The sequence below is a fragment of the Rhinichthys klamathensis genome, unplaced genomic scaffold (assembly GCF_029890125.1).
Source record: "Rhinichthys klamathensis goyatoka isolate OS25496 unplaced genomic scaffold, OSU_Roscu_1.1 h1tg000310l_1, whole genome shotgun sequence".
Lineage (NCBI taxonomy): Eukaryota > Metazoa > Chordata > Actinopteri > Cypriniformes > Leuciscidae > Rhinichthys > Rhinichthys klamathensis.
Window position 1 is genome coordinate 959,634 of NW_026606828.1, and position 27,991 is coordinate 987,624.

The 27,991-nt window shown below is 39.9% G+C and overlaps 1 protein-coding gene across 1 annotated transcript in view; it reads left to right on the top strand.

Moving 5' to 3' along the window:
* immp2l (inner mitochondrial membrane peptidase subunit 2) overlaps positions 1 to 27,991 on the top strand; it is a 96,945-nt gene that overhangs the window by 4,315 nt on the left and 64,639 nt on the right. Inside the window, exons 2-3 of the mRNA XM_056270957.1 lie at positions 4,283 to 4,417; positions 6,158 to 6,261. Of these exons, the coding sequence (XP_056126932.1) occupies positions 4,286 to 4,417; positions 6,158 to 6,261 (236 nt within the window). The 5' untranslated portion in view covers positions 4,283 to 4,285. The remainder of the gene's footprint in view (positions 1 to 4,282; positions 4,418 to 6,157; positions 6,262 to 27,991) is intronic.

Genomic DNA, 27,991 nt, shown 5'->3' on the forward strand with positions numbered 1-27,991 from the left:
GATTGTTTTATCAGAAAAGTAAAAAAAAAAAAAAAAAAAAAAAAAAAAGAAGGGTCCAGCTACTATGGCTTGCTCAGATTACATATTTCTTGGATATACAGTAAAGTTGGTTTTGTTGGTTTTTTTTATAATCCGTGATCTGTGCATCTACACTGTAAAAAGTGATTGTGTAAAATCAGTTGACTTAACTTAAAAAAAGAGAGGAAACTCCTTTGCCTTAAAATTAATACACTGTAAAAAAAAAGTTGCTGCCTTATATTAAATACAATCAACTTGCTTGTTTATGGTTTACGGTTGGTTTCAACTTAAATTACATTAAACTGACTTAAAAATTAGTTGAATCTTAGAAAAAGTTAAAAATTGGTTAACTTATTTTGATGAGTTAAAGCAATGTAAAAACATATGTTGTCATAACTTATTGATCATATAATTTTTTACAGTACAAGTAAATAAACAATGCGTAATTTAAAATGTCAAGTTCACATAACTTCATTTTTTCAATTATGCATGAGTTTTTTTACTTAATAATTTTAAGGAAATTGGTTTCCTCAATTGTTTTGAGTTAAAGTGATCTGTGTATCTAGTAAAAAACATCCTCTACAAGTAACCTGCTTTTTTATATTTCGACCACAGGTGTCGATGGAGAACGTAGCAATTTCACAATTTTTAATTAATTTCTCACAGTTGAGACGTTATTTCTCATAATTGTGAAGTTTAGAAGTTACAGAAGTTTATGTTTATGCATGTTTTTATCCAAAGCAACTTCCAAAGCAATCCATTCAAGGTGCGCATTTACATTTGATCAGTTCTTCCTTTTCATGGGAATCGAACCCATGACCTTGGTGTTGCTAGCACCACGATCTACTTTGAGCTAAAGGAAAGCCTACAAAGAAGTAAAATGGTTTGCGAATGCCATTTCATGCAAAGTTTAAGTTTGTATTACTTTAGTGTTGCTGCCTCGACTAGGAAGGTGTCTTTTTTTTCCACCACAAAAGGTCATTTTCTCTGTTTGAGCAGTGCAACCCTGACAAATCCTGCACTGCGTTGTGATTCGCTCAGCATTTTTGTTTTTCACCCTCACATCTAAGTTGTTGTAGTCTCTGATTTTTGAGCCTCTTGTGTCACGGTGTGGGTTTTGTGTTTTGTTCCTTGTTCTTGTCTGTCATGTGATTCCCTGTTTGTCATGTTATCCTGCCATGTGTCTTGTCTTTTGTCATGTTGTTGCTCAGTGTCCACAGGTGTTCCTCGTCTATGTCTATTAGTCTCCCCAGGTGTCTCTAATTAACCACGCCTTGTTATCTTGTTTAGCTTGTTTGTCTGTGTATTTAAACCCCTGTGTTTCAGTTGTTGGCTGTCGGTTGTTGTTTAATGTTTGCTTGTAGCTGTTCCTTGTTCTTCTGAATACCTTGTTCTGCGTTTACCCTGGATTACCTGTGTGTTGGATTATTAAAGTGCTTGCGTTTGGATTCACTCTCTGCTTCATTCCTGCTACCAGCGTAACAGAACAACCGACCAAAAATGAATCCAGAAGCACGGATCTCGCCTGATCTTCCCAGCATGAGCTTGGAGTTCGCTGGAAAGACCGCGGCCTTAGCCCTGAGGAGCCCTGATTTGTTTCAGTTCACCTGGGGGTTTGCCTCACTTGCTGCCTCCTGCTCTCTAGAGGATGAGGCGATAAAACTATGTTACCGGCTGGCGGCTAAGGAGGTCAATCCTAGGGAGCTCCCCGATCTCTCCGGTCTGGGCTGGAGAGAGGCGCTCTCCAAATGTTTGGAGAGCTTCATCCCGTGTCATGCCCGGCATTCACCGCTGGTTCCGGTTCCGGTGGTCCCGAGTCCGGTGGTCCGGAGACGGAGGAGGAGGAGAGGAATGGCCTCCTCAACAACGTGTCCGGTGGCTCCTAAGCAAGAGCCCGTCCAGCCTGAGCTTCCTTCGCCGCTGGTCCAGTCCAGCCCAGAGCTTCCTGCACCGCTGGTTCCATCCAGCACAGAGATTGTTCACGTCACTTCTGCCGAGCCAGAGACGCTTCACGTCACTTCTGCCGAGCCAGAGACGCTTCACGTCACTTCTGCCGAGCCAGAGACGCGTCACGTCACGTCTGCCCTGCCAGAGACCGTTCACGTCACGTCTGCCCAGCCAGAGACCGTTCACGTCACGTCTGCCCAGCCAGAGACCGTTCACGTCACGTCTGCCCAGCCAGAGACCGTTCACGTCACGTCTGCCCAGCCAGAGACCGTTCACGTCACGTCTGCCCAGCCAGAGACCGTTCACGTCACGTCTGCCCAGCCAGAGACCGTTCACGTCACGTCTGCCCAGCCAGAGACCGTTCACGTCACGTCTGCCCAGCCAGAGACCGTTCACGTCACGTCTGCCCAGCCAGAGACCGTTCACGTCACGTCTGCCCAGCCAGAGACCGTTCACGTCACGTCTGCACAGCCAGAGACCGTTCACGTCACGTCTGCCCAGCCAGAGACCGTTCACGTCACGTCTGCCCAGCCAGAGACTGATCACGCCACGCATGCGCCGCCTGAACCCTCAGTGACCGCAACACTGGCCATTATGGCCACAGCCATGTGGTGTGTGTGGGCTACGCACACCCTTGAGCCAGAGCCCGCTGATCCTGCGCCAGAGCCCGCTGATCCTGCGCCAGAGCCCGCTGATCCTGCGCCAGAGCCCGCTGATCCTGCGCCAGAGCCCGCTGATCCTGCGCCAGAGCCCGCTGATCCTGCGCCAGAGCCCGCTGATCCGGCGCCAGAGCCTGCTGATCCTGCGCCAGGGGCCGTTGATCCTGCACCAGAGCTCACTGATCCTGCGCCAGTCCTGTCCAGCGCAGAGTTTCTTTCGCCGCTGGTTCTGCTTAGCTCAGAGCCCTCTTCACGGCTGGTCCTGCCCAGCCGAAAGCCCTCTTCACCGCCGTGGCCGCCCGAGGGGTCTTCACCGCCGTGGCCGCCCGAGGGGTCTTCGCCGCCCTGGCCGCCCGAAGGGTCTTCGCCGCCCTGGCCGCCCGAAGGGTCTTCACCGCCCTGGCCGCCCGAAGGGTCTTCTCCACCGTGGCCACCTGAACTGCCTGCTCCACCCTGGTCGCCTGCACAACCTGGTCCGCCCACGCTTCATGGCCCAGGTCCACCATGACTATGTCCTGGTCCCGTTCCCCTGTGCGGGCCTGGCCCTCCATCCCTCCCCCAGACCGCCTCCGCTTCACCACCCTCCTGAACTATTGTTTTTTGTTTTTATGGGCGTCGGGAGCCGCCCATAGGGGAGGGGCTATGTCACGGTGTGGGTTTTGTGTTTTGTTCCTTGTTCTTGTCTGTCATGTGATTCCCTGTTTGTCATGTTATCCTGCCATGTGTCTTGTCTTTTGTCATGTTGTTGCTCAGTGTCCACAGGTGTTCCTCGTCTATGTCTATTAGTCTCCCCAGGTGTCTCTAATTAACCACGCCTTGTTATCTTGTTTAGCTTGTTTGTCTGTGTATTTAAACCCCTGTGTTTCAGTTGTTGGCTGTCGGTTGTTGTTTAATGTTTGCTTGTAGCTGTTCCTTGTTCTTCTGAATACCTTGTTCTGCGTTTACCCTGGATTACCTGTGTGTTGGATTATTAAAGTGCTTGCGTTTGGATTCACTCTCTGCTTCATTCCTGCTACCAGCGTAACATCTTGAATGCCCTCCTGCAAGCAAATGTCTTCAAGACTTTCTTCAAGTGCTTACCAGTAAGCCTGCAAAGTTGCTGCGGGAGACCTTTAGGGCTTTTTTGGGAAAATAGTACAAGCCGCTCTTCGTCTTTTTGTTTCTATGGGGAACTCTGTATAATGAACGAGAGGCATAATTGCATGCCTTGTACCTCCAAATCAAGCATCACACTATCATTTAATGGTATTAGAGCAAGCGTGCTCTTGTCAGATTCAATTTCAATGCCTCAGTGGGTTTTCTGCTCTAATGCATTGGGTCTACAGAGTTTTGTCATTGCGAATACGGTCTATAGAGTTGCAGTTACTAAATTCATTATTTAAATGGTTGCTTTATGAGTGTTTTCTTCTTTTTGACCTCACTAGTCCCTTGCAGTTTGATTCAAAACAAGATGGTTCATGCTTAAGTGTGGTTATCTGGTCTGCTTTTGGTACTTTTGTTCTCTTTGTGAGGCTAGTCAGTAGTCATCCAACACATCACTGAAACATGCCTGAAAGACTTCAACAAAAACATTTTTGCTGTTTCTTCATAAGATGTTACCAGACTCTTTAAACCAGTCAAGGTCATTTTCTCTTTTCATTCTATCTCTCTCTCTTCAGGCAATGGCGCAGACGGGCTTTGGGCGAAGATACTTCAGAGCGTTTGTTAGTGGCTTCTTTGTAGCCGTCCCCGTGACAGTGACGGTTTTAGATCGTCTTGCCTATGTGGCACGCGTAGAAGGTGCCTCCATGCAGGTGAGTTGTCCTTTAAACATTTCATCAAACTATTCTTGGTAACATTGTTGTTTTGATGAATCTGGTTTAGTCTAGCTTTGCTGAAAGCAAAGATGTGCAGTTTTCTTATGAAACAACTTACAAGGTAATTCAAGGTCATTTTGTTGGCACGTTGAGCTGTGGTGCTTTTTTGGGCGATGCAGGTTTGAGTCCGGCTTTTTTTTATCACTTTACTGTATTTGTCACCATAGTAATTTTCTTTCCCCATCTTCACTATTTCTATGTAATAATTTATATAATATGAAAAATAAAAATGGTCATAGGACTTAATATATCTAGATATTTTTCGACATTTTGGAAATAAATAAATCTTGGTATTTAATATATATATATTTTTTTTGGTTTTCAATTTACTGTTAAATACCGTAATATAACAGAATTATATTGAATAATTCCCATTTAAAATGCAGCAGTGTAACAAAATTAGTTTTTTAAAAACATTTTTTGAGTGATGATGCAAATTTTGAGTCGCTCAAAGAAAAACTTAGAATCGTTTCATTGAGACAAACAGCTTAAACTAATTCATAGAAATGCATCAAACTCACCAAGTTTAGCACCATTTTTTCCGAGTTTAAATCAAAGGCACTATTAAAACATCTCTGCTTGCTTACGGGAAAGTTTTGCGAAAGTTTAGGAAGCTTAATAGCCAATAAAAAGAACATTAAAATCATGACCATATTCACAATACCATCAAAATAATTGCAAATATATTATGACTATTCAATATATTGCCCAGCCCTAAGAGAACTTTACTTTAACAAGCATCTCTATTCAATAACCTTTTTTTTAATATTAGGACTTTGCATCAAGGCTCGATCAAACCAAATGTCCTAAACATTGCACTAATAGCACTAAGACCACAATGAAAGACACCTCTAATAATGAGAGAAACCCGTCTGAATACACCATGCTCATTTCCTCGCCAAACAGAAGTAATGGTTCATTATGTACCTAATGAACACTAACTAACCAAAACACTGGTGGTGGTGGTGTTGTTGTTTTCCTTTTGGAGTTTGGTTTTCTATCTCGGTTCATAGTGTTATAAATTTGCTAATGGCTTTACCCGGTCCATCCACGGCCTTTGAATCCAAATAAGTCACTCCATGGACAATGCTGAAAGCTGACACCAATACAGAATGAGAAAATGTGTCTGAATAAAAAAGATAGAGCGCCCAGCTGTGACAGATAAATTCTCTAGGCGGGAAGGCTCGTCGGGATATTTATTTTAGAAGGACAGATAAGAGATATTTCTGTCAATTATCCCAGCAAGCGTGAAATGGCTCATAGAGATCTCCCTTAATGATTCATTGGAGGCCCGTGTATCAAGTCAGTCGCTGACTTGCATGTTTGAGAAGGTTCGTCACACACAAGTTGTTTGATATACCACCACAAAAAGAGTTAAGAGAAAAACAAATTCTGTTTTCGAAGTTAACTTGCAGACGCTATTTTTATCCTTCAGTCGAAAGGCTGAATGAAGAACAGAGCGATTCTTTTCCAGAACAAAATTAAAGCAAAGTTGCTGCCACTGAGTTTATTCTTAGAGTTACAGTAGTTTTGTGGAGCGGAGGATTAAAGCAATAAATCACAGACCAAAAAGAACAAATGATGAAACTTAAAAGTTTCTAATCTGTCTCAACTCTTCTAGAGACTCTTGTAGACTCCGTGTAGACTCTTAAATATCCTGGTTTGAATCTTTCCCAGCCGTCCTTGAACCCAGATGGAGGGTCGTCACCTGATGTTGTGCTGCTGAACCGCTGGACTGTGAGGAACTACCAAGTGCAGCGAGGGGACGTTGTGTCAGTTCTGTGAGTAGCCGCATTTAAGCCGTGTTTTGTCCCAAACGCGTGAGCCATTATGTGACATTTCACTGTGGGCGGCGCAACCGAGCGTGACCCTGCAGAAAGTGTACAAATCAAGCGACTGAAATAATGTTCTGTTGTTCATCATGGCTGGCTAATGTGGTGCTCGACACTTTCTTTGCATTTAAATGTATTGTGCGTTGTTGTGGTACGGTGTAAAGTAGGGGTGCTATTTATCGGTACAGTTAGGGATGAAGGATATATCAGTTAACAGGCAATTTTAGAGATTTCACTTGGTGTAAATAGCATCTGTCCTTATAGCATCTGCCTTTTATTTATTGGTATGATATTGAACATCATCTGATAATCACTTAGTCTTTAAAGTTATCTTAAGAAACACTAATAATTCGATAACACTGTTAAATGTATAGCAAATCTAAAAAAAACAAAAAAAACAATTGTTATACTGTACATTATAATTTTGTTGTGCCAAAATTAACTTGTAGCTTTTAAAACAATTTTAGGTTTTAGTGTATTGTTTTTAATTTATTTACACTCCAGGAATTTGTTTTACTTTTGGTTTTTATCTGTTATGCACCGATATGAAAACTCTGGTGAAATCCATGAAAATGGCCTTGATGGAGAAGTCCATTTTATTAGCTGAAATTTGTCAGATGTGATATTTTTGTGACAGAACATCATGTTGATGTCAATCGGCCTGCAGACCTCTGCTGTTCCACAGATGTCATGTTGAGTCCTCGCATCCAAATCTTTGACGAAAAAGAAAATTGAGGTGTTCTCCATCCAGACAAAGACATCTGTAGCGCTCAAAATTGCTAATTGGATCATTTTGGTCCCTCTTTAATCTGCCACAGATCTCCTTGACCTTAAACCCAGCTGCTCTGAGTACACTAACTCAAGGGGAATCCTCCTGTGGATAATGAGCCCACTCTGTCAGAAGGCCTTTTAAGGGTTACTGTCATCGCAAGTAATTGGCATAGACGCACTCTTCTGATATGCTTTAATGCGGTGCTCAACACCAAGAGCCTTTTGACACAGACCCTGCGGAGCCTATCATCTAGACTCTAGTTAGGTAACTCCTCTTCACTTTTATGTATGGTCTGTTTTTTGAAGCACCAGGGGGGGGGGAAAGAAAGTATTTATTTCGTCCAACTTCTCGATCAAACACTCACCCTGCTGTGTTCTTTGGCTTTTATACGTTTGATAGGCCAGGAGATGGTTGAGCGCCTTTGGCTGTTCAAATGAGGTTTTGATGCTGTGAAACTTGTGTATGATTATAATGCCACCACAGGATGTTTTTTCGCAATTAAAGCATTACTCTGTTGGCCGGAATTCTGAACAGAGAGTTATTGAATTAATGAAGCAGAAACCTTCATACAACTCATTAACAGTTACTATATTACATTTTTAAAAAGTCTTACTTTTTGTGTGATTTTTTTTTTTTTTTTTTTTTTTTTTGGTGTGCCTCTAGCAGTACCAAATGAAGCAAAAATAATGACTGTTTCAAAAGGTTTTTAGAACACTCCCTTCATTTGTCATTGGTTAAACAAGCAAATAGCTCCGCCCCCAAACTCACATCATTGGCTTGAGCCACTGTTGCTATGTCAGGCTGGTCGGAATTTTCAAATGAACGAGTTTTTCAGGGAAATCTACCTTTTAATATCTTATTTATAGTTGTCTCTGCATTAAGCTGGAACAGGATAAATGTTGTTGTTTTTTTATATAAAAAGTACGCATTTCTATGGAAGCTTGTTTCCACCACGGAAAAAAACTGTTTAAAATTTAATTGCGGCTTTTTATCTCACAATTCTTTTTTTCTCAGGATTGCGATTATATAAACTCGCAATTGTGAGTTTTAAAGTCAGAATTGCACGTTTATATCTTGCGATTTTGACTTTAAAACTCGCAGGTGCGAGTTTATATCATGCGATTCTGAGAAAAAAAGAGACGTAAACTCGCAATTGCCAGAAAAAAGGCAGAATTGTGAGAGAGAAAAAGTCCCAATTACCTTTTTTATTTTTTATTCTGTGGCAGAAACGAGCTTCCATACATTTCAGCTTTAACTCGACATACTGTACTGTTTTAGTTTTTTGTAAATCCCTGTATTAGGAACAATGTTGAGAGTATGGTAAGGCAGATTCATTCTGTCATTACCCAAAGATGGCACTCTTCCCCTGCTGGGAATTCACTGCGCTGGGAACATGATGTTCATCCTTTACTAAGCTATTCTGTGGGAAGAAACTAGCATTGCATACTAATACTCCTGACTTTGATTGCTTTAGAATTTATTCAAGGCCCATATAACATCGTGTATGTATAATATCATGTTTTTAAATCAGATTATTTCCTTTTATATCAATATATTCAATAATTCTTGTTTTTTAAAGTAATAGTTGAACCAAAAATGTCATTATTTACTCAGCCCCATTTTTTATGTGATCTCATGTGTCCAAAAAACACCATAAAATAACCATAAAAGTAGTTTAGACTCTGTGTGCTATATTTCATGTGTTCTGAAATCACACAACCCAAATTTAGATCATTATTCAGTGTAAATGGCTTCTGTTACAACAAATTAGATTTCAGCCTTTTAGAATTCAGATGGACTACTTTTATGATAGTTCTATTGTGCTTTTTTTGTCGTTTTGTTTTTGTACAGAAAAAAGCTGCATAAAGACTGCAAAATGTCTCCTTTTTTGTTTCACAAGAGTATTGGCAGGAAGTTTATTTTTGAGTTTATTTCTTAACCATATTTATCATATTTTAACATATTTAGGTCACATGACCATCTAAATTGGGACAAATCAGTCAAAATTTTTAAGCATGTCTCCAGGTTTCAAATCTGACGTGTCTGAGTGGGGTTGAATCTGAATGCGTTTATGCAGTTGCAAGTGTTTTGTTTTCCTCTGCCTGTTTGGATCAAAGATGTAATTGGGACTCATTTCAAACGTTGTCTAAGGAGATTTCTCATCCCACAGAGTAATATCTTATTTAGAGAACATTCCTCATCTTCAGACAGCAGTCGATGGGGAAATGGTTCTGTCAGGGTGTTTTATGCACACAGAAAACATTTTGTCATGCTTTCAGTGTAAACAGGGACAAACTTGATGATTTTATGAATTGCCATTTATACACATTACCACTTCCTAAAGAGTTCTTCCACAGCATCATTTGGTCAAAAGTGAGGGTTATGAATCTGTTACTAAGGGGGAACGGTGGCACACAATTTAGAGCGCTAAAACATTTAGTCATTTCCAGAAATTTCCAAACATTTTACAAATAACCATTTTTTGCAAAGGCAGCTTGGGAAATAAAAATAGTAGTTCTGACTAGGAGCATTGAAAGTGGACAAAAAATACAGATACTGTAAATATCTATTGATTCGCAACATGCAATGTCAATTTTCCCTCTCTTTTCCGAGCCACTTTGAAGTGTGCTTGGCAGAAAATGGGATCTCGCTGGACTGGGTTGAGTGTAATTAGCCTTCTACATGGAAACCAGTTTAATTCATGCATCCTCAGAGAGGTTTCATAGGGTCGAATCTGTTTTCGGAGAATTTTGCAGAGTATGATGAGGTGAACTGAGGGTTCTGAGGTGTTGTTAGGACCAGCCAAAAAAAAAAAAAAATGTGGTGGCAGGAAGCCTCACTGTTACAAAAGAGTGCTGAAGCCGGGTCAGGTTTGGGGCTCTCTTGAGTCTTGAGGAACCAGAAACCTGGGGCCTCATTTATAATCGTTGCGTATGCACAAAACAGGCCCTGAAAGAGGTGTATAGAGGCGTATTATAATATTATTATTGTTATTATTAATAATTTGAAACATATATATTGAATATATATATATTTAAATATATTATTAATATTACTAATTGTATTATTATAACAATAATAATAATCTGAAACAACTTTTAAAAATGCAGCACATTTTTTTTTTTCAGTTTTGTCCAGTTGAAACAAGATTATCAATAATATTACCAGATGAAATTCCAGATGTTACCTGTTTTTCTTGAACTGTGGCAGAAATGTGGCCCATTGAGCTATAAGCTATATTACATTTATAGATAGCATCATTTTGTCCTGCTTTACGTCCTGGATGTCCTCTCCACAAAGCCCGCAGTATTGTCCTCAGCATGAGGTTTAATATCGTTCTATTGTTTGCTGTATGTATTGCCCGGCCCAGAGAAGCTTGATTTTGTCACATAAAGATTGGTATCATTTATTGCCCTCAGGTTTTCTGATGCTTTAACTCATCGTTGCTTCACCAGTGCTGTAATCTGTGAGGCTATATTTGTGCTTGTGAATCAGCCTTCATATGGAGACGGTCACAGCAGAGAGCGCCCAGAAATGACCTTTTCAGGCCAATTTAAACAGTTCGAAATTCCTTTTAACACGAAACTACTTTCTTATGCAGCGAGATCTTATAAATATTTAGAAAGTTGATCATCGTTATTGTAATTTTTCTTCTTTTAGTCTGAACTGCAAGATGAACCTTCCCCTTTTGGCTAGAAAATGAAATGATCAGTGGAGGAATTGCTCGCAGATGTTTAATTTGCAGAAGCTCTAGGCAAGCGCCCGTTATTCATCCAGGGAACTCTGTAACTCATTTTCTCCACCGAACAGCCTCGCCAATTAAATCTGAGGTCAACTGTCCATCATCCTTAGCAGTTAACGCTGTGGGTTCACTTGTAAAAGATGAGTTGTTCCATTTGTTAGTTTTGCGTTAGATGTGGTAATTATCTTTGTTGAATATACAATGCATGTAGTCTATTATTCTTATCAGTCTTAATCAGATTAATTGAGAGAATACGGAAAAAAAGTCAAGGAACGTCTACTAGAAAACAGTATAGCAACTCAACCTCAAAAAAATATATACGTATATGTATATATATATATACACTACCGTTCAAAAGTTTGGGGTCAGTGAGAATTTTATTTTTATTTTTTGGAGGAAAGAAATCAATACTTTTATTTATCAAGGACAGTAAAGACATTTATAATGTTACAAAAGATTCTATTTCAAACAAATGCTGTTCTTTTGAACTTCCTATTCATCAAAGAATCCTAAAAAAACACAAAAAAACTACAACTGACAGACCAACAACTGTTTCAACATTGATAATAATAATAAATGTTTCTTGAGCATCAAATCCTCATATTATACTGATTTGTGAAGGATCATTTGACACTGAAGACACTGACACTGGTGATGCTGAAAATTCAGCTTTGATCACAGGAATAAATTACACTTTACTATATATTCACACAGAAAACAGCTGATTTACACTGGAATAATATTTAATACTATAACTGATTTTTGTTGTATTTTTAATCAAATAAGCGCAGCCATGGTTAGCAGAAGAGAATTCTTTTAAAAGTATTTAAAATCGTACCGACCCCAAACTTTTGAACGGTAGTGTATATATATATATATATACACTCACCGGCCACTTTATTAGGTACCCCATGCTAGTAACGGGTTGGACCCCCTTTTGCCTTCAGAACTGCCTCAATTCTTCGTGGCATAGATTCAACAAGGTGCTGGAAGCATTCCTCAGGGAGTTTGGTCCATATTGACATGATGGCATCACACAGTTGCCGCAGATTTGTCGGCTGCACATCCATGATGCGAATCTCCCGTTCCACCACATCCCAAAGATGCTCTATTGGGTTGAGATCTGGTGACTGTGGAGGCCATTTTAGTACAGTGAACTCATTGTCATGTTCAAGAAACCAATTTGAAATGATTAGAGCTTTGTGACATGGTGGAAGTAGCCATCAGAGGATGGGTACATGGTGGCCATAAAGGGATGGACATGGTCAGAAACAATGCTCAGGTAGGCCGTGGCATTTAAACGATGCCCAATTGGCACTAAGGGGCCTAAAGTGTGCCAGGAAAACATCCCCCACACCATTACACCACCACCACCAGCCTGCACAGTGGTAACAAGGCATGATGGTTCCATGTTCTCATTCTGTTTACGCCAAATTCTGACTCTACCATCTGAATGTCTCAACAGAAATCGAGACTCATCAGACCAGGCAACATTTTTCCAGTCTTCAACTGTTCAATTTTGGTGAGCTCTTGCAAATTGTAGCCTCTTTTTCCTATTTGTAGTGGAGATGAGTGGTACCCGGTGGAGTCTTCTGCTGTTGTAGCCCATCCGCCTCAAGGTTGTGCGTGTTGTGGCTTCACAAATGCTTTGCTGCATACCTCGGTTGTAACGAGTGGTTATTTCAGTCACTGTTGCCCTTCTATCAGCTCGAACCAGTCTGGCCATTCTCCTCTGACCTCTGGCATCAACAAGGCATTTCCGCCCACAGAACTGCCGCTCACTGGATGTTTTTTCTTTTTCGGACCATTCTCTGTAAACCCTAGAGATGGTTGTGTGTGAAAATCCCAGTAGATTAGCAGTTTCTGAAATACTCAGACCAGCCCTTCTGGCACCAACAATCATGCCACGTTCAAAGTCACTCAAATCAACTTTCTTCCCCATACTGATGCTCGGTTTGAACTGCAGGAGATTGTCTTGACCATGTCTACATGCCTAAATGCACTGAGTTGCCGCCATGTGATTGGCTGCTTAGAAATTAAGTGTTAACGAGCAGTTGGACAGGTGTACCTAATAAAGTGGCCGGTGAGTGTATATATATATATATAATTACATGTAATCATATTTAAAATGTAATTTTATTATATTACATATTAAATTAAACAATAGTATTAAACAATTCAAATTCTATACTATTTTGTATAAATCAACCAAATTGTAATTTCACTGACTTCTACATTTAAGTAATAATGATCAAAAACCTTGTGTTGCTGTGGAGACAATCTTCCTCTGCAGCAGTTTTTACATCTATAAGAGCTGCAGTTAACAAAACAGAGACTTCTGCAGTGCCCTATTTAATGTGATTATTATATAATTTTTTGAATCTCAACAGAAAACTACATTAGCCACACTCATACGTATATCTATAGTTGTAAACTGTTAGTGGCTGTTGGTTATTTTGTGTGCGATTAGAGCAGATATCTCTTTCCCTTCTCCAGTTGTTGGACAAACATCAAAGAGGCTTCCCTGGCACTCTCCGCCAATAGGATCCGTCCTGTAAAATGAATTTCCACTGGCATTGTACGTTCCCCTCATCTCCTACATGAACTGTGCTCTGCCCACATCAGTGGGAGATGTTAGTCCCTTGACATATTCAGGACATAATAAGGCTGGAAGATCTGGATGTACCAGATGGGAAATTTGTCTTACTGATATCAAGGTGAATTGAACTACAGTAGCTTACTTTTCTTACTTTTTTCTCTGCTTTAATGCGTATATTTGACATTTAATCATTTTTAATAATATATAGTAATATATTTAAAATTATATTATTGTTGTAGTTTTTAGTGTCAAATATAGTTTTATATCAGCCATTTATTATATTATAGTATATTAATTTAGTGCTGTCAAACCGATTGCGATTATTCGCATCTAACATATATATATATATATATATATATATATATATATATATATATATATATATATATATATATATATATATATATATATATATATATATATATTAGGGCTGTCAAACGATTAATCACGATTAATCGCATCCAAAATAAAAGTTTGTGTTTACATAATATATGTGTGTGTACTGTGTATAATTATTTTGTATATAAATGCACTCATGTATATATTTAAGAAAAATGTTATTTATATATAAAATTATATATAGGCTACATTCAGTCTATATACAGTATATACATGCAAATATTTCTTAAATACACATGCATGTGTGGGTATTTATGTATTAAAAATAATTATACACAGTACACACACATATATTATGTAAACACAAACTTTTATTTTGGATGCGATTAATCGTTTGACAGCCCTAATATATATATTATTATACTTACAGTATATATATTATATACTATATATATATATATATATATATATATATATGTGTGTGTGTGTGTGCACACCCATTTATGTAACTATGTATGCATATATATATATATATATATATATATATTCACACACACATATACATATAATATATATACAAAAACTTTTATGTTAGATGCGATTAATCGATTTGACAGCATTATATTATATTAGTTATTTTATTGTTGTAGTTTTTATTTTTTTAATTTATGCAGACAATATTATTTTATTTTAATATCAACCATTTATTATTATATTATATTTTACATTGTTATATTTTTATTTATGTAGACAATTAGCATTGAATTTTATATTATATTATATTTAGTATTTTGTTTATTTATGTTGACAAAAAAATAGTATAGAATTTTAATACCTGGCATTTATTTTTATCAAATAATATAATATCAATAAAATAACAAAACAAAAATTATTTAGCCATTTTTTCTTCATTTTGATTATTACGTTTTATTTAATATTTATTGAAAATCCTATTTGTATTTTATTTTTTACAGTAAATGTCTAGGTTATTTCAAGACTTGTTCATCTTTTTAAGATTTCCACCTTTTTGTTATTCAATAGTTTGCATATCAAAGCTCAGGTGGGAAAAAACAACAACACAAAAATGCCTGGGTTGTCATCCTTGCCAAGTCATTGCTATTCGTGAAACTATTTCTCGAATCGCACGAGTCACGTTTTCTTCGGAATACAAACAGCTGTGTCATCACAACGCACGGTGCAGCCGTCGCCATGGCAGCAACATATTTCTGTCCCTCAGCAGTTAGAGAACACTCATTACAGTCAGGTCACACTGATTCACTCCGGTCCAGGCATTTGCGGTCCTGTGCTCACTCACTGTTCACTTTATTATCAGTATCAGGAGTGTTACAATTCATTTCCCCAATGGCGGCTGGTATTAAATTCCCTGTCACACTTGGGAGGTCAGCGCTTTAGTGGAGTCATGGTAATGAGTGCGAGGGAGACGGGGGAGCTGGCCATGGCAGATTAAGACAACGTGTCAACATGCTAAGCTTCTAATAAGAAAGATATTCTTTAGGAGAATTACTGTCTGGTCTTAGACATTCACAATAGAGGTTAAGGCCAAGAGATAGTGGGGATTTTAATGAATTCCCGAAATTCATTTCCGTGCCTTTCAGACCTTTTGATTTGGAAAATTTGGGACGTTTAGAGACGATTCATATTTTCATAAGCCGTGAGAATAATGCGAAGAAAGAAGACGAGGGCTCGACAGTAAATGTGGTGGGATGGGCCAGGGCCAGTGTGAGAGACTATGAGACCTGATCTGACACACATTCAATCATCACATACATGTCTTTTTTTTTTTTTTTGGTGTATTGAACATTTTTGCTCTGAATTTTGCCAATTTAAATGTCACTAACGTTACGTCAACATTTTGTTGAAAATCCTCTTGCAAGAATAAAACAAATCAATATTGCTTTGTAATGTTTGCACTTGTTTGCCAGCAAAATTGAATGGATTTGTTTTACAGTTAATTATGAAGTATAATTAATTATAATTAAGTATAATTTCCACACAAAAAAATTGCAATTATAATTGTAAATTATATTAAATTTATTTTTTCTTTTCTTATTATTTTTTAAATATAAACCTTTATTAAAACGTTTTAATGTACTCATTTGTTGCACGTTACGTGTGTGTATACAGTGCTGGTCAGAATTATTTGCCCCCTTGGTAAATATGATCAAAGATGGCTGTAAAAAATAAATCTGCATTGTTAATCCTTTTGATATTTTATTTAAAAAAATTAGCAAAAATCTAACCTTTTGAAATAAATGTTTTTCTCCAAAACACGTCGGGAACAATTATTTGCCCCCTTTTATTAAATACTTTTTGCAACCTCCTTTTGCCAAGATAACAGCTGTGAGTTTTCTCCTATAATGCCTGATGAGTTTGGAGAACACCTGACCAGAGATCAGAGTCCATTCCTCCCTACAGAATCTCTCCAGATCCTGCAGATTCACAGATCCATGTTGGTGCTTCTTCTCTTCAGTTCAGCCCACTCATCTTCTATAGGGTTCAGGTCTGGGACTGGGACGGCCAGATGCTGGTTTGGTGTTCAGTGACACATTTTTGTGTTTGTTTTGGACCGTTGTCCTGATGGAAGATCCACACACGGCCCATTATAAGATTTCTAGCACAGGCGGTCAGGGTTTGATTTTTTATCTGTTGGTATTTGATCGAATCCATGATGAATCCATGTATCTGAACAAGAAGTCCAGGACCTCTGGCAGAAAATTAGGCCCACAGCATTAAAGATACAGCAGAGTATTTCATTTTATCCCTGTGTGCACCAAACCCATATTAAGTGTTTGCTCCCAATAAAGCATTTTTTTTTTGTAATTTGACATAGAATTCAAATAATTTTTGTTCATATTTTACTATATTATATTATATTTTATTACTATATTGATTAAAAATATGTCCAATATTAAAAGTTTATACTATTTTGTCTACATAAAAAACACTAAGAAACTAGAAGAATATAATACAGTTTGATACAATATAATGAATTAAATTCTATTCATATTATAAAAATAAAAAATTGTAGTGGGGACAGTGAAAAATTTGTCAGACTGAGCAAAAATCTGAACTATTGACCTTGTTAAACCCTGAAGAAGAAAACCTGCGTGTAGCACTTGTCTGAATTATTAGCAGTAATTTAGTAGATATTCTTTTTACTTTAGTTTTATAATAAAGATAAGATTTGAATTTCGTCAGAAGGATTAGGTATCGCTAAGGAGACAGCGGGTTGTCATGAAAAGTAACAGACAGACACAAGATTAGAAGTATAATTGGGTTCACTTTAAATAAAAAATAGAAAATTTGTCAAGTTAAAGAAAGTAAAATCACAAAATCACATAAACAATAGTCAAAACGATTGAGTATGAAAATTCCCACCTCGAGTGCACTCTTGTCGGTGTTTTCATATATATACTCACATAGTCAGTTTAACACTCAGAAAGAAAATAGAAAATAACAAACAAGATGCAACAGAAAAGAGTATAATCTCTCTCTCTCTTGAGACCCTTAAGTGTCTCACGTAAAAGTTCCAATGTCTCTCAAATCTGGATTGTGGTTGACCCTCAAAAAAAAAGAAGAAAAATAGTTCTTAAAATCAAATTTGTGATCGAGTACGAGTAGCACTGGAAACTCAAGGAAAGGATATCGGCCTCCTCTCCACAACGTGATGTCTTCTCCCTTTCTAAAGACTGGGTTGGCTCGCCATCAAACACGGAATCTACAGGACGTCACAGAAGGTCGTGCAGTCATCACATCTCCACGATATCAAGAAGAAAGAAAAGAAAAGAAAACGGAAAAACGAAAGGAGAGAGAGAAAAAAAACCTGGCCTCTGAATCAATAGCTCTCTTTCTAATACAGACACGTTGCCAACAATGGCGACGGTGAACTCTTGGTGATCGTTTCTTTCTTTTGCTCTCACACAGGCGCAACTACAGGCGTGCGTGATCATAAAATGGCGTCGGTGAACAGGTAGAATGTATTCCTCTATTCAATCGACTTCTTATTCAGAATGCATCAAATTAATAAAATCTCGACTTTCTCATACTCTTTCCACAGATTCTCAATCTAAGATTTATAGAAACGGATCACGACGATCAGATTGCGTCTGCTCTTCTCAATCAAGCTCGTCTCTTCTGTCATTGCGCATGCTCGTCGACACCCATGACTCAAATGACAAAGAGCTCTCATTGGTTGATCACTGAGCTTTTATCTAGAATGAATTTGAATATTTATTCATTTTTATATTATTCACTTTTTTCATCTCTTATCAACTTTTATTAAGGGAACAGATCACTAAATTGTGTTTAAATTAAATTAACTTTATTTAACCTGTGTTACATTCTCCCCTCCTAAATTCATGCAAGTCCCTTTGCATGTTCTGCTTGGCTGACTGGTGACCACACTGTGTAAACCATTAGGCAGCAAGGGAAGGACATTCAGATTTTCATCTCCACCAAGAGATTTAACAAAAGCCGAATTCAGACCTTGGAACAAAGATTGGACCACATATATTAATGGGTTTCCTGGCTGAAAATAAGTAAGTCGCTCTGGTTCTCCTCTCTGTCTAACAGAACGCCTCGGTAAGGTGTCTATCTCATCTTCTGATTGTTGTTCTGCTTTTACAGGAACATCTGAACTTTCAACAACACTGGTTACTTCAACTTCATCAACAGGACTACCCATTACAGCATCGACTTGGCCCTTATCAGGTAAGTTACTTTGTTCAAGGACACCGGGAACATTAAGAGGTAAGTGTTCACCAGGTGTATCGAAAGGTAAGTATTCATCAGGATTACCGACTGGTAAGGCTTCAATAAGTAAATTATTACTCTGGTCGCCCTGCAAAGTTTCGCCGGTTGAGAAAGTTTGTTCGGCTGAGGTATCAGCAGAATCAGCGCTCACGGTCTCTTTTTCCGCACAGATATCATGAACTGTAGAGAACCGTACTGTCTCTATATTTGGAGTATGACTGTACTCACAATACGAATTTCCTTCTTCAGGATCAGAGAGAGAAGTGTCATCAATTAACGGAACCTTAGGATTCTGTCGTGTTCGAGGTCTTGAGATGGATTTGTTTAGAGTGGGTGGTTCAACTTCGGGAGACGGTAAAAACCCACACGGGAGCAACAGATCTCTGTGAAGAGTACGCAGAGGACCGTCCTTTCTCTCTGGACGAACAGTATAAACTGGCAATTCAGCTGCCTGACTCACCACAACATACACCTCAGACTCCCACTTGTCTGCTAACTTGTGCTTCCCGCGTATCCTAACGTTCCTCACTAACACTCGATCACCAATCTCCAAAGAACAATGAGTTACGGATTTGTCAAACCTAGCTTTGTTTCTTTCTGCACTTTTTGACATACCACGTGACGCAAGCGAATAACTCTCTTTCAGATTGGTTTTTAGATGCTTGACATACTCGGAATGAGACTGTCGCAGACCATCTTGATACGGCAACCCAAAAGCAAGGTCGACGGGTAACCTGGGTTGACGTCCAAACATCAATTCGTAGGGAGTGAACCCAGTGACCTCATGTTTCGTGCAATTGTACGCATGAGCTAAAGGTTTTACGAAATCTCTCCAACGAACCTTGTCCTTTTCTTCTAAGGTACCCATCATACTGAGCAAGGTCCTATTGAAGCGTTCGACCGGATTTCCCCTGGGATGATAAGGGCTGGTTCGGGATTTTTTAACACCTGCCATTTCACAGAGCTCTTTAATGGTACGTGATTCAAAATCTCGGCCCTGGTCGCTATGAAGACGCTCGGGGAACCCATAATGCACAACAAAATTTTCCCAAAGACATTTTGCTACCGTCCTTGCCTTTTGGTTGGGTGTGGGGACTGCCACAGCATATTTGGTAAAGAAGTCAGTGATTACCAAGATGTCTCTCGTGTTACTCTTGTCCGGCTCTAATGAGAGAAAATCCATACAGACCAACTCTAAAGGTCTTGTGGCTTGGATATTAACCAGCGGTGCAGCTTTTTGAGGCAATGATTTCCTCCTCACACAACGACCGCATGTTCGGATCTTTTGTTCTACTTCCGCAGCCATCTTCGGCCAATAGAAACGAGACCTTACTAAATCTAGAGTTCTCTCTACCCCCATATGACCCATACTGTCATGCAAACTGCTCAATACAGAGGGCCTCAGTTTCTCAGGTAGCACGAGTTGGTAAGTAACTAATTCCTCTACTTGCCGCTTCCGATAAAGCACCCCATCTTTTAACTCAAGACGGTTCCACTCTCTTAGAAAGAAAGGAAGATCTGGGAGTTCCCTCCTGACTGTTGGCGGAGGCTTTTCTCCCGACTCTAAGAAAGACACTACTTCTCGAATGACTGGATCTGCCCTTTGCTCGTCACAGAGGTTCCCTGACAGGTAAGATACAACAGGTAACCCCTCTAAATCACCTTCTTGTGCGTAACTATCAGGTACTGCATCAGGGTGAAGTGCAAGAGACTCAACAAAAGCAGCACCAGACCCAACGTCCGTTGGCGGTCTGACCAGATGCTTCTCACATATCGCCTGAACTACGTCACTTGCGGTGTCACACGAATCTGCAGCTTCCGCGAGATGATTCTGCATAAACTGTTGAATTCGTTCGTACTCTTTTTGCGATTGAGGATTTTCAGGCAATTGTTCCTGCGGTCGCCTTGATAGACCATCAGCATCAGCATTTAACTTGCCTGCTCTGTACTGTAACTTAAATGAAAAAGTGGAAAGGGCAGCAAGCCACCTGTAGCTAGTCGCATCTAGTCTCGCCGTGGTTAGAACATACGTTAAAGGGTTACTGTCTGTAACGACGGTGAATTGGCTACCATACAAATAATCCCTAAACTTTTCAGTTACTGCCCATTTAAGGGCAAGAAACTCAAGCTTATGCGCCGGGTAATTGGACTCACTGCGGGATAACCCTCTACTTGCATATGCAATGACTCGCATCCTCCCTTCCTGTTCCTGATACAGGGCTGCTCCTAAACCCTTGGTGCTGGCATCTGTATGCAGGAAGTAGGTAAGTTTAGGGTTAGCAAAACCCAACACAGGCGCAGTAGTCAGGTTGTCGATAACAGACCGAAACGCTTCCTCACAAAGTGGGGTCCAACGGTCTCCGAACGAATCTTTAGGGTTATGGTATGAACCCTTACTCTCACTCCGTTTAACACTTTTCCTAGTCGGCGGATACCCTACGGTCAGATCGGTGAGTGGTTTCACAACCCTAGAGTAATCCTTAATAAAACGGCGATAATACCCCGAAAAGCCCAAAAACGACCTTAACTCCTTAAGGTTTTTGGGACTCGGCCAGGTTTTTAAGGCTTGTATTTTCTCCGGATCAGTCTCAACGCCGTGCTCAGACACAATGTGCCCTAAATAACGAACGGACGTCTGAAAGAACTTACATTTCTCAGGGGCGAGTTTTAGCCCATACTCTCTGAGCCGAGAAAGAACTTTTAACAGCCGTCTTTCATGCTCTTCCAAAGTTTCAGAAAATATGATTAGATCGTCAAGGAATACAAGTACTTCCCTGAGATTGATATCCTCCATACACTTCTCCATCAATCTCTGAAAAGTACTTGGGGCATTAGTGACCCCCTGAGGCATGCGATTAAACTCCCAAAACCCCAGGGGACAGACAAAGGCGGTTTTAGGTTTGTCTGCTTCTTCCACCTCTATCTGGTAATACCCAGATTTCAAGTCGAGTACAGAGAACCATTTTGATCCGGTTAAGGCGGAAAACGTCTCCTCGAGATTGGGTAATGCATATGCGTCTTTAACGGTTTGTAGGTTTAACTTCCTATAGTCTATGCACAACCGTACATCTCCGTTTTTCTTCCGCACTACTACGATAGGTGAAGAAAAGGACGACTCAGACTCTCGGATAACGTTACTCGCAAGAAGATCGCGCAGATGTTTGCGGACGGCTTCCAGATCTTGCGGATGGATCGGTCGCGCCCTATGTTTAAAGGGAGTTTCATCATTAAGTTGTATACGATGTTTCACTTTTTGTGTATGCCCAAAATCTAGATCGTGCTGACTGAAAACATCAGACATTTCTCTGAGTTTTTCTGAGATGCGGTCCCGCCATTCTTGTGGCATGGGGGACTCACCGAAATTCAAGGCGAAATTGGATCCCAGAGTAGGTAAGTGCTCACTAGCCGGGGAAACACTCGACTGAGGAAGCACGGACTCAACTGCATGCAGCTCTGCTATTATGCATCGTGGGGGAATGGTTATATCATGCTCTGTTTCGTTTTTTAGTACCACAGGCAACCAGACAGACTGACTACTAGAAGGGGTAAGTAAGCAGCGCTTCACAAACACACCACCAGGCAAGGAGGATTCAGACGGGTGTTCTACCACTACACAATTATCTATCCCAACAGGTACCGCAACAGAGCCTTTCACCACGACAGTTTGACCAGCGGACATGACCTCCGGTATGTTGCCTCTTAATCTCACATGACCCAGAACGCCACTCGTGTTCTGCTTTCGCCTCGTTTCAAGGGTTTTCAAAACCACTCTATACCCAAATAGAGATGGCTGGTGCTTCTGGGATTCTGCCTGTAACTGCTGCTCATAAAGGATGTCAAGAGCGTTGGTACCTATTAAGATCAACGGCTGAGCGTGAGACTTCACATCTGGAACAACTAAAGCTACCGTGGCCACTTCAATAGTCACACCCAAAAACTCTTCAGGGAACGTGATGTCTACCTTTACGTAACCCTCGTACGGAACGGACAACCCATTTGCGCCTTCTACCTCTAATATATCGTCAAGAGGGTTAATCGGCTGCTCTGAGAGGTGTTGTTCATAAAAAGACTTAGGCACAGTCGTGACCTGGGATCCAGTGTCTAGTAGACAATGACATTTCTTACCAGCTATGCTGACTTCGGCAACACACCTAGCACCAACTAAGCCCTTAGGTAGGTTTGCATTCTGCTTCCTAGAAGTTTGGCATTTCTTGAAGACACGATTTACAATGGGACCATTTGACTTTAACTCAGTTCCTGTATGTCCCACGACAGGAACTGCCTCTAGTTTAAATCAGAGCTAGTAGGGAGATTCTGTGACTCCCACTGTAACTGTTTCTCCCTTAACAGCCTACGTTTAGTAGCGACAAGCTCGGGATTTGGCTCAGAACTACAGGACGATGCAATGTGGCCATCCTCACCACATGTGAAACAGTACCACGGCCTAGGTCTATCAGTTGGCTTACTGTTGACTGGAACCACACTCGCAGCAGCCCCTGACTTCCTTTGGTCAGGTGGTGCAAGCTTGTTGACTACCTCTCGCGACGGGGTTTTCTCTGGATATTTAGATCGGACTGCGAGATTAGCTAACTGACTCTGAAGTTTGACAATCTGCTTCTTTAACTCGCGCGTTTCGGTTTCAAGAGAGCTCACTCTAGGACCTTCGTCTTGTTCTAATTCAGCAGAAACCCACGCTTTCTGAGAGTGCATAAACGCTCTCTGTTTAGAGGACCCAAGGTGTTGCTTCATTCGAGTTGCTTTCGCAGTATGTTTATCCTCCTCTGTACGAAGCATAAGCAGAAGCTGTGCAAAGGAAGGAGGATTGTTTCGCTTTTGCTCTAGTCGTAGTTCGGTGATTAAATCATTATCCCAGCAGCCCCTGTAAAACTGCTTCAGAAGGTGCCTATCTGCCTCTCCTGGGATGATACCATCTCTTTTGACAGTTGCATTTAAAGCTGACTGTAGCCTGTACAGATAAGTGGACGGCCTTTCACCCGCATCCTGCAACGTGTTCATGAATTTGGCTAAAAATTCATCCCCATCCTCCACAGCCCCGAAAGCGGAGTCTAACAGCTGGAGGTAAGCGGAAGGAGGAGATTCAGGATTCAGATGCTTTATAACATCTGCCGCAGGTGGCAAAAGACTGTCTAGTATTCGCCTAGACGCATGCAAATCGGACAAAGAGGGATCTTTCAAAATGAATTCGACACTAGAACGCCAAATGTCGTAATCTACCTCGTTGCCAGGCCTGGGGCATTTTCCTGAAAATACTCTGAGCCTGGGCTGTACATGCCCTTGAGCAACCATTTCACTGCTCCGCACAACATGCTCAACTACTAGTTTTTGGACCTCGGGCGGGTTGAGAAATTTGGACGACGTGCGAAGGGTCGGCTCAATCAAATCGATAGGAGTAGGTTGTGACGCTACGTCATCTATCTGACTCGGTGGATTACGAATTGGGTTGAAGTTCCCATCAGGAGATGCCCAATATGGTTTCTCACAGGTGTTTTCACCAGTACTACCAGAAACAGCAGGCTCTGGTGGGAGGTCAGCACTCATTTGCGACAGCATTTCACTCAGTATAGACTCAAAGTTGTTTCCGCTCAGTTCCGCTATTTCTTTTAATCTGTCCAGGTAGGACTTTGTTATGCTACTACCCAGTTGCTGTGTAAACACACTGGCTAACGCTCTCACATGGCACTTAGCACCGGGTTCGCTTGACAGCTGGTGAGTATACGGCAATGTTGGTCCAAGTGATTGCATCGCTTTATTACTGTTGTACTCAACGATCACGTTTTGGTAGAACTCGGATTCTTTGTCGTCAATGCGCACGGTTTTGACAAACGACCCGTGTCGTTTCAGAGCATCAAACAATTCATCATCACTCGCAACGTCAGTTAAACCACTAACTATTACGGAGTTTGGGATAATAATCCCTTCAGCTTCAATAATCTCCATTATCGTCGCTTGCTTGAAAGCAAAAGGGATATAAAATGTGTAGCTGTTAGTTCTCAACAACAGCGCTGTCTCCTGGCTGGCTCGCCAAAGTTTATGTAGCACTTGTCTGAATTATTAGCAGTAATTTAGTAGATATTCTTTTTACTTTAGTTTTATAATAAAGATAAGATTTGAATTTCGTCAGAAGGATTAGGTATCGCTAAGGAGACAGCGGGTTGTCATGAAAAGTAACAGACAGACACAAGATTAGAAGTATAGTTGGGTTCACTTTAAATAAAAAATAGAAAATTTGTCAAGTTAAAGAAAGTAAAATCACAAAATCACATAAACAATAGTCAAAACGATTGAGTATGAAAATTCCCACCTCGAGTGCACTCTTGTCGGTGTTTTCATATATATACTCACATAGTCAGTTTAACACTCAGAAAGAAAATAGAAAATAACAAACAAGATGCAACAGAAAAGAGTATAATCTCTCTCTCTCTTGAGACCCTTAAGTGTCTCACGTAAAAGTTCCAATGTCTCTCAAATCTGGATTGTGGTTGACCCTCAAAAAAAAAGAAGAAAAATAGTTCTTAAAATCAAATTTGTGATCGAGTACGAGTAGCACTGGAAACTCAAGGAAAGGATATCGGCCTCCTCTCCACAACGTGATGTCTTCTCCCTTTCTAAAGACTGGGTTGGCTCGCCATCAAACACGGAATCTACAGGACGTCACAGAAGGTCGTGCAGTCATCACATCTCCACGATATCAAGAAGAAAGAAAAGAAAAGAAAACGGAAAAACGAAAGGAGAGAGAGAAAAAAAACCTGGCCTCTGAATCAATAGCTCTCTTTCTAATACAGACACGTTGCCAACAATGGCGACGGTGAACTCTTGGTGATCGTTTCTTTCTTTTGCTCTCACACAGGCGCAACTACAGGCGTGCGTGATCATAAAATGGCGTCGGTGAACAGGTAGAATGTATTCCTCTATTCAATCGACTTCTTATTCAGAATGCATCAAATTAATAAAATCTCGACTTTCTCATACTCTTTCCACAGATTCTCAATCTAAGATTTATAGAAACGGATCACGACGATCAGATTGCGTCTGCTCTTCTCAATCAAGCTCGTCTCTTCTGTCATTGCGCATGCTCGTCGACACCCATGACTCAAATGACAAAGAGCTCTCATTGGTTGATCACTGAGCTTTTATCTAGAATGAATTTGAATATTTATTCATTTTTATATTATTCACTTTTTTCATCTCTTATCAACTTTTATTAAGGGAACAGATCACTAAATTGTGTTTAAATTAAATTAACTTTATTTAACCTGTGTTACATGCGCACTGGTGTAGCTTGTGATTAATGAAACTGTGACATTTAGGTCATGTGACCTTCATCAGACATACAGCATCTTTGAAAAAAAAAAGGTTTTAATCTCAGAGGTACAGCCATTGAGTCACGGTTGTTATTGAGTGTTTCTTGTGCATCAACAGACTTTCTGTCTGTGTGAGCTTGCACACTCTTCTTCTGTCATTACCTCACAGCTATCTCAGAAAAAAACACTCCCTCTACCCAGAGACTCGGATAAAGATTGATGTTTCTTTTACTTCCAAAGGCATTTTTCTCTGCACTCAAATATAGCTTAGAGTCTTTTTTCAATCCTGCCCTGACTGAAAAGACCGTGTGTGAGAGAGAGAGAGAGAGAGAGAGAGAGACACACAGATGGCTTGAGTGTGTATACAACACTCAAGCCATCTTGAGAATGCAGAATGCTCTCCTGCAGATATTTAGAAAGCATTATTAGCTGACACCAACCTGTGGGCCTCTGGGTTTCATTATGCCTATAGGTGGTCTCTGCTAATGGCTAATGTGGCAGGTGTCATTTCCCGGCGCCAGTGATTCACACTTTGCCTCGTGAGGCTCCATACTAAAGACAGCTCATCCCGCTCATGGTGTTGTTTGCAGTGGTGATCCCCATGGAAACAAATCAACCCACAGTGGAAGAGGGAATCAGAATCCACCTTCTCCATTATGCAATCATGACCGCAATCAAATCCACAAGTGGCGTGAACGTTTAGCCAACTCGCAATCCTAATTTGGATGCCCAGGTAGAGTTAACCCATTTCCAAATTCAGCACAGGCCTGAGAGGGGAGTCAAAATTTGGAAAGCTAAATGAGAGATCATGCATTTTAGCAGAGATTACGGTTCCCATCATTGTCCTTATGACACTGAAGCTGCATTGAAGATTTTATATCGTCGCTGTCGGGCAGAAGCTGCTTATCTCCAAAAACGCTACTTTAAAAAATAATAATTTATTATGATATCATATTATATTATTTGTAAGGAATAATTGACGACGGGCGTTTCACTTCGGGTGTGCATTGTTTTCAATAATTTAATGGCCCGGAGTCAATTATTAGAGCTAGTTACGGAGGCTTGGGCTATTGGTAGCAGACTAATGCAGTTATTAATGCAGTTATTAATGCAGTAGAGAGAGAGATTAAGAGTATGTGAATTATCTGAGCGTCTCTCAACAGTGTTCAGCAGCAGCGTCTCTACTATTAGCGAGACTGTAAGTTTATCTGCTTCAAGAACAGCGGCGTTACTTACCTCGCTAGTGAGAAATGGCATGTAGCTTTTAAGGTGCTAAACTATTTTACTGATAAAATCATCAGAGCAGTGCTGACGACACATTTATCTGAAATTGTGTGTCCTTACTGTATGTGTGTGCGTTTAAGTGGGAGAGCGGGAGAAAGAGAGTATGTGCGTTCCTTACATTATAAAACGTAATTTTGTGGCAAAAAACATGTAAAAAAATTGTCGTTTTTATCCTATTGTTTGCTATATTTATTTGCTTGGTCAGTGTCGTTGTGGGTTTTTGGTTTTGCTGTTGTAGTCTGTAAGGGCCTTTGAAATAACTGAAATCTTTTGGCGAAGTGATATGAAACTGTAATGCGGTCAAGACCTGCCTGGAACTACTTTAGCCTTGCGTTTCCCTGAAAATAATTACACACCTTATAATAATTACACACCTTATAATGTTTGTCAATCAGATTCAAGCATTCAACAGCCCCTTATTATATTATATTATATTATATTATATTATATTATATTATATTATATTATATTATATTATATTATATTATATTATATTATATTATATTATATTATATTATATTATATTATTTAAATTGTCAATTTGTGGCAGGCTTTATCCAGAAAGAAATGGAAGACAATCTTGAATTAATTTTCCTAATTTAAACCTGAAATGAGTAGGGAGTTTTTATTTTATTTTTAATGACGTGAAACTACTAAAAATATCTCAGACTCTTCATTACTTGTGGTTTTTATTGCAGCTCTAGCGCATTATATTTTGTTAAATGAAATGGAAATGGAAACTTTTTCAGATTATGATAATATAATAATAACATAATTTGTAATGATATTAAAGTCACGTTTGGTTTAATTCTAGTTCCTGTTTCCTTTGTTCTCATTTTCCCGGCACT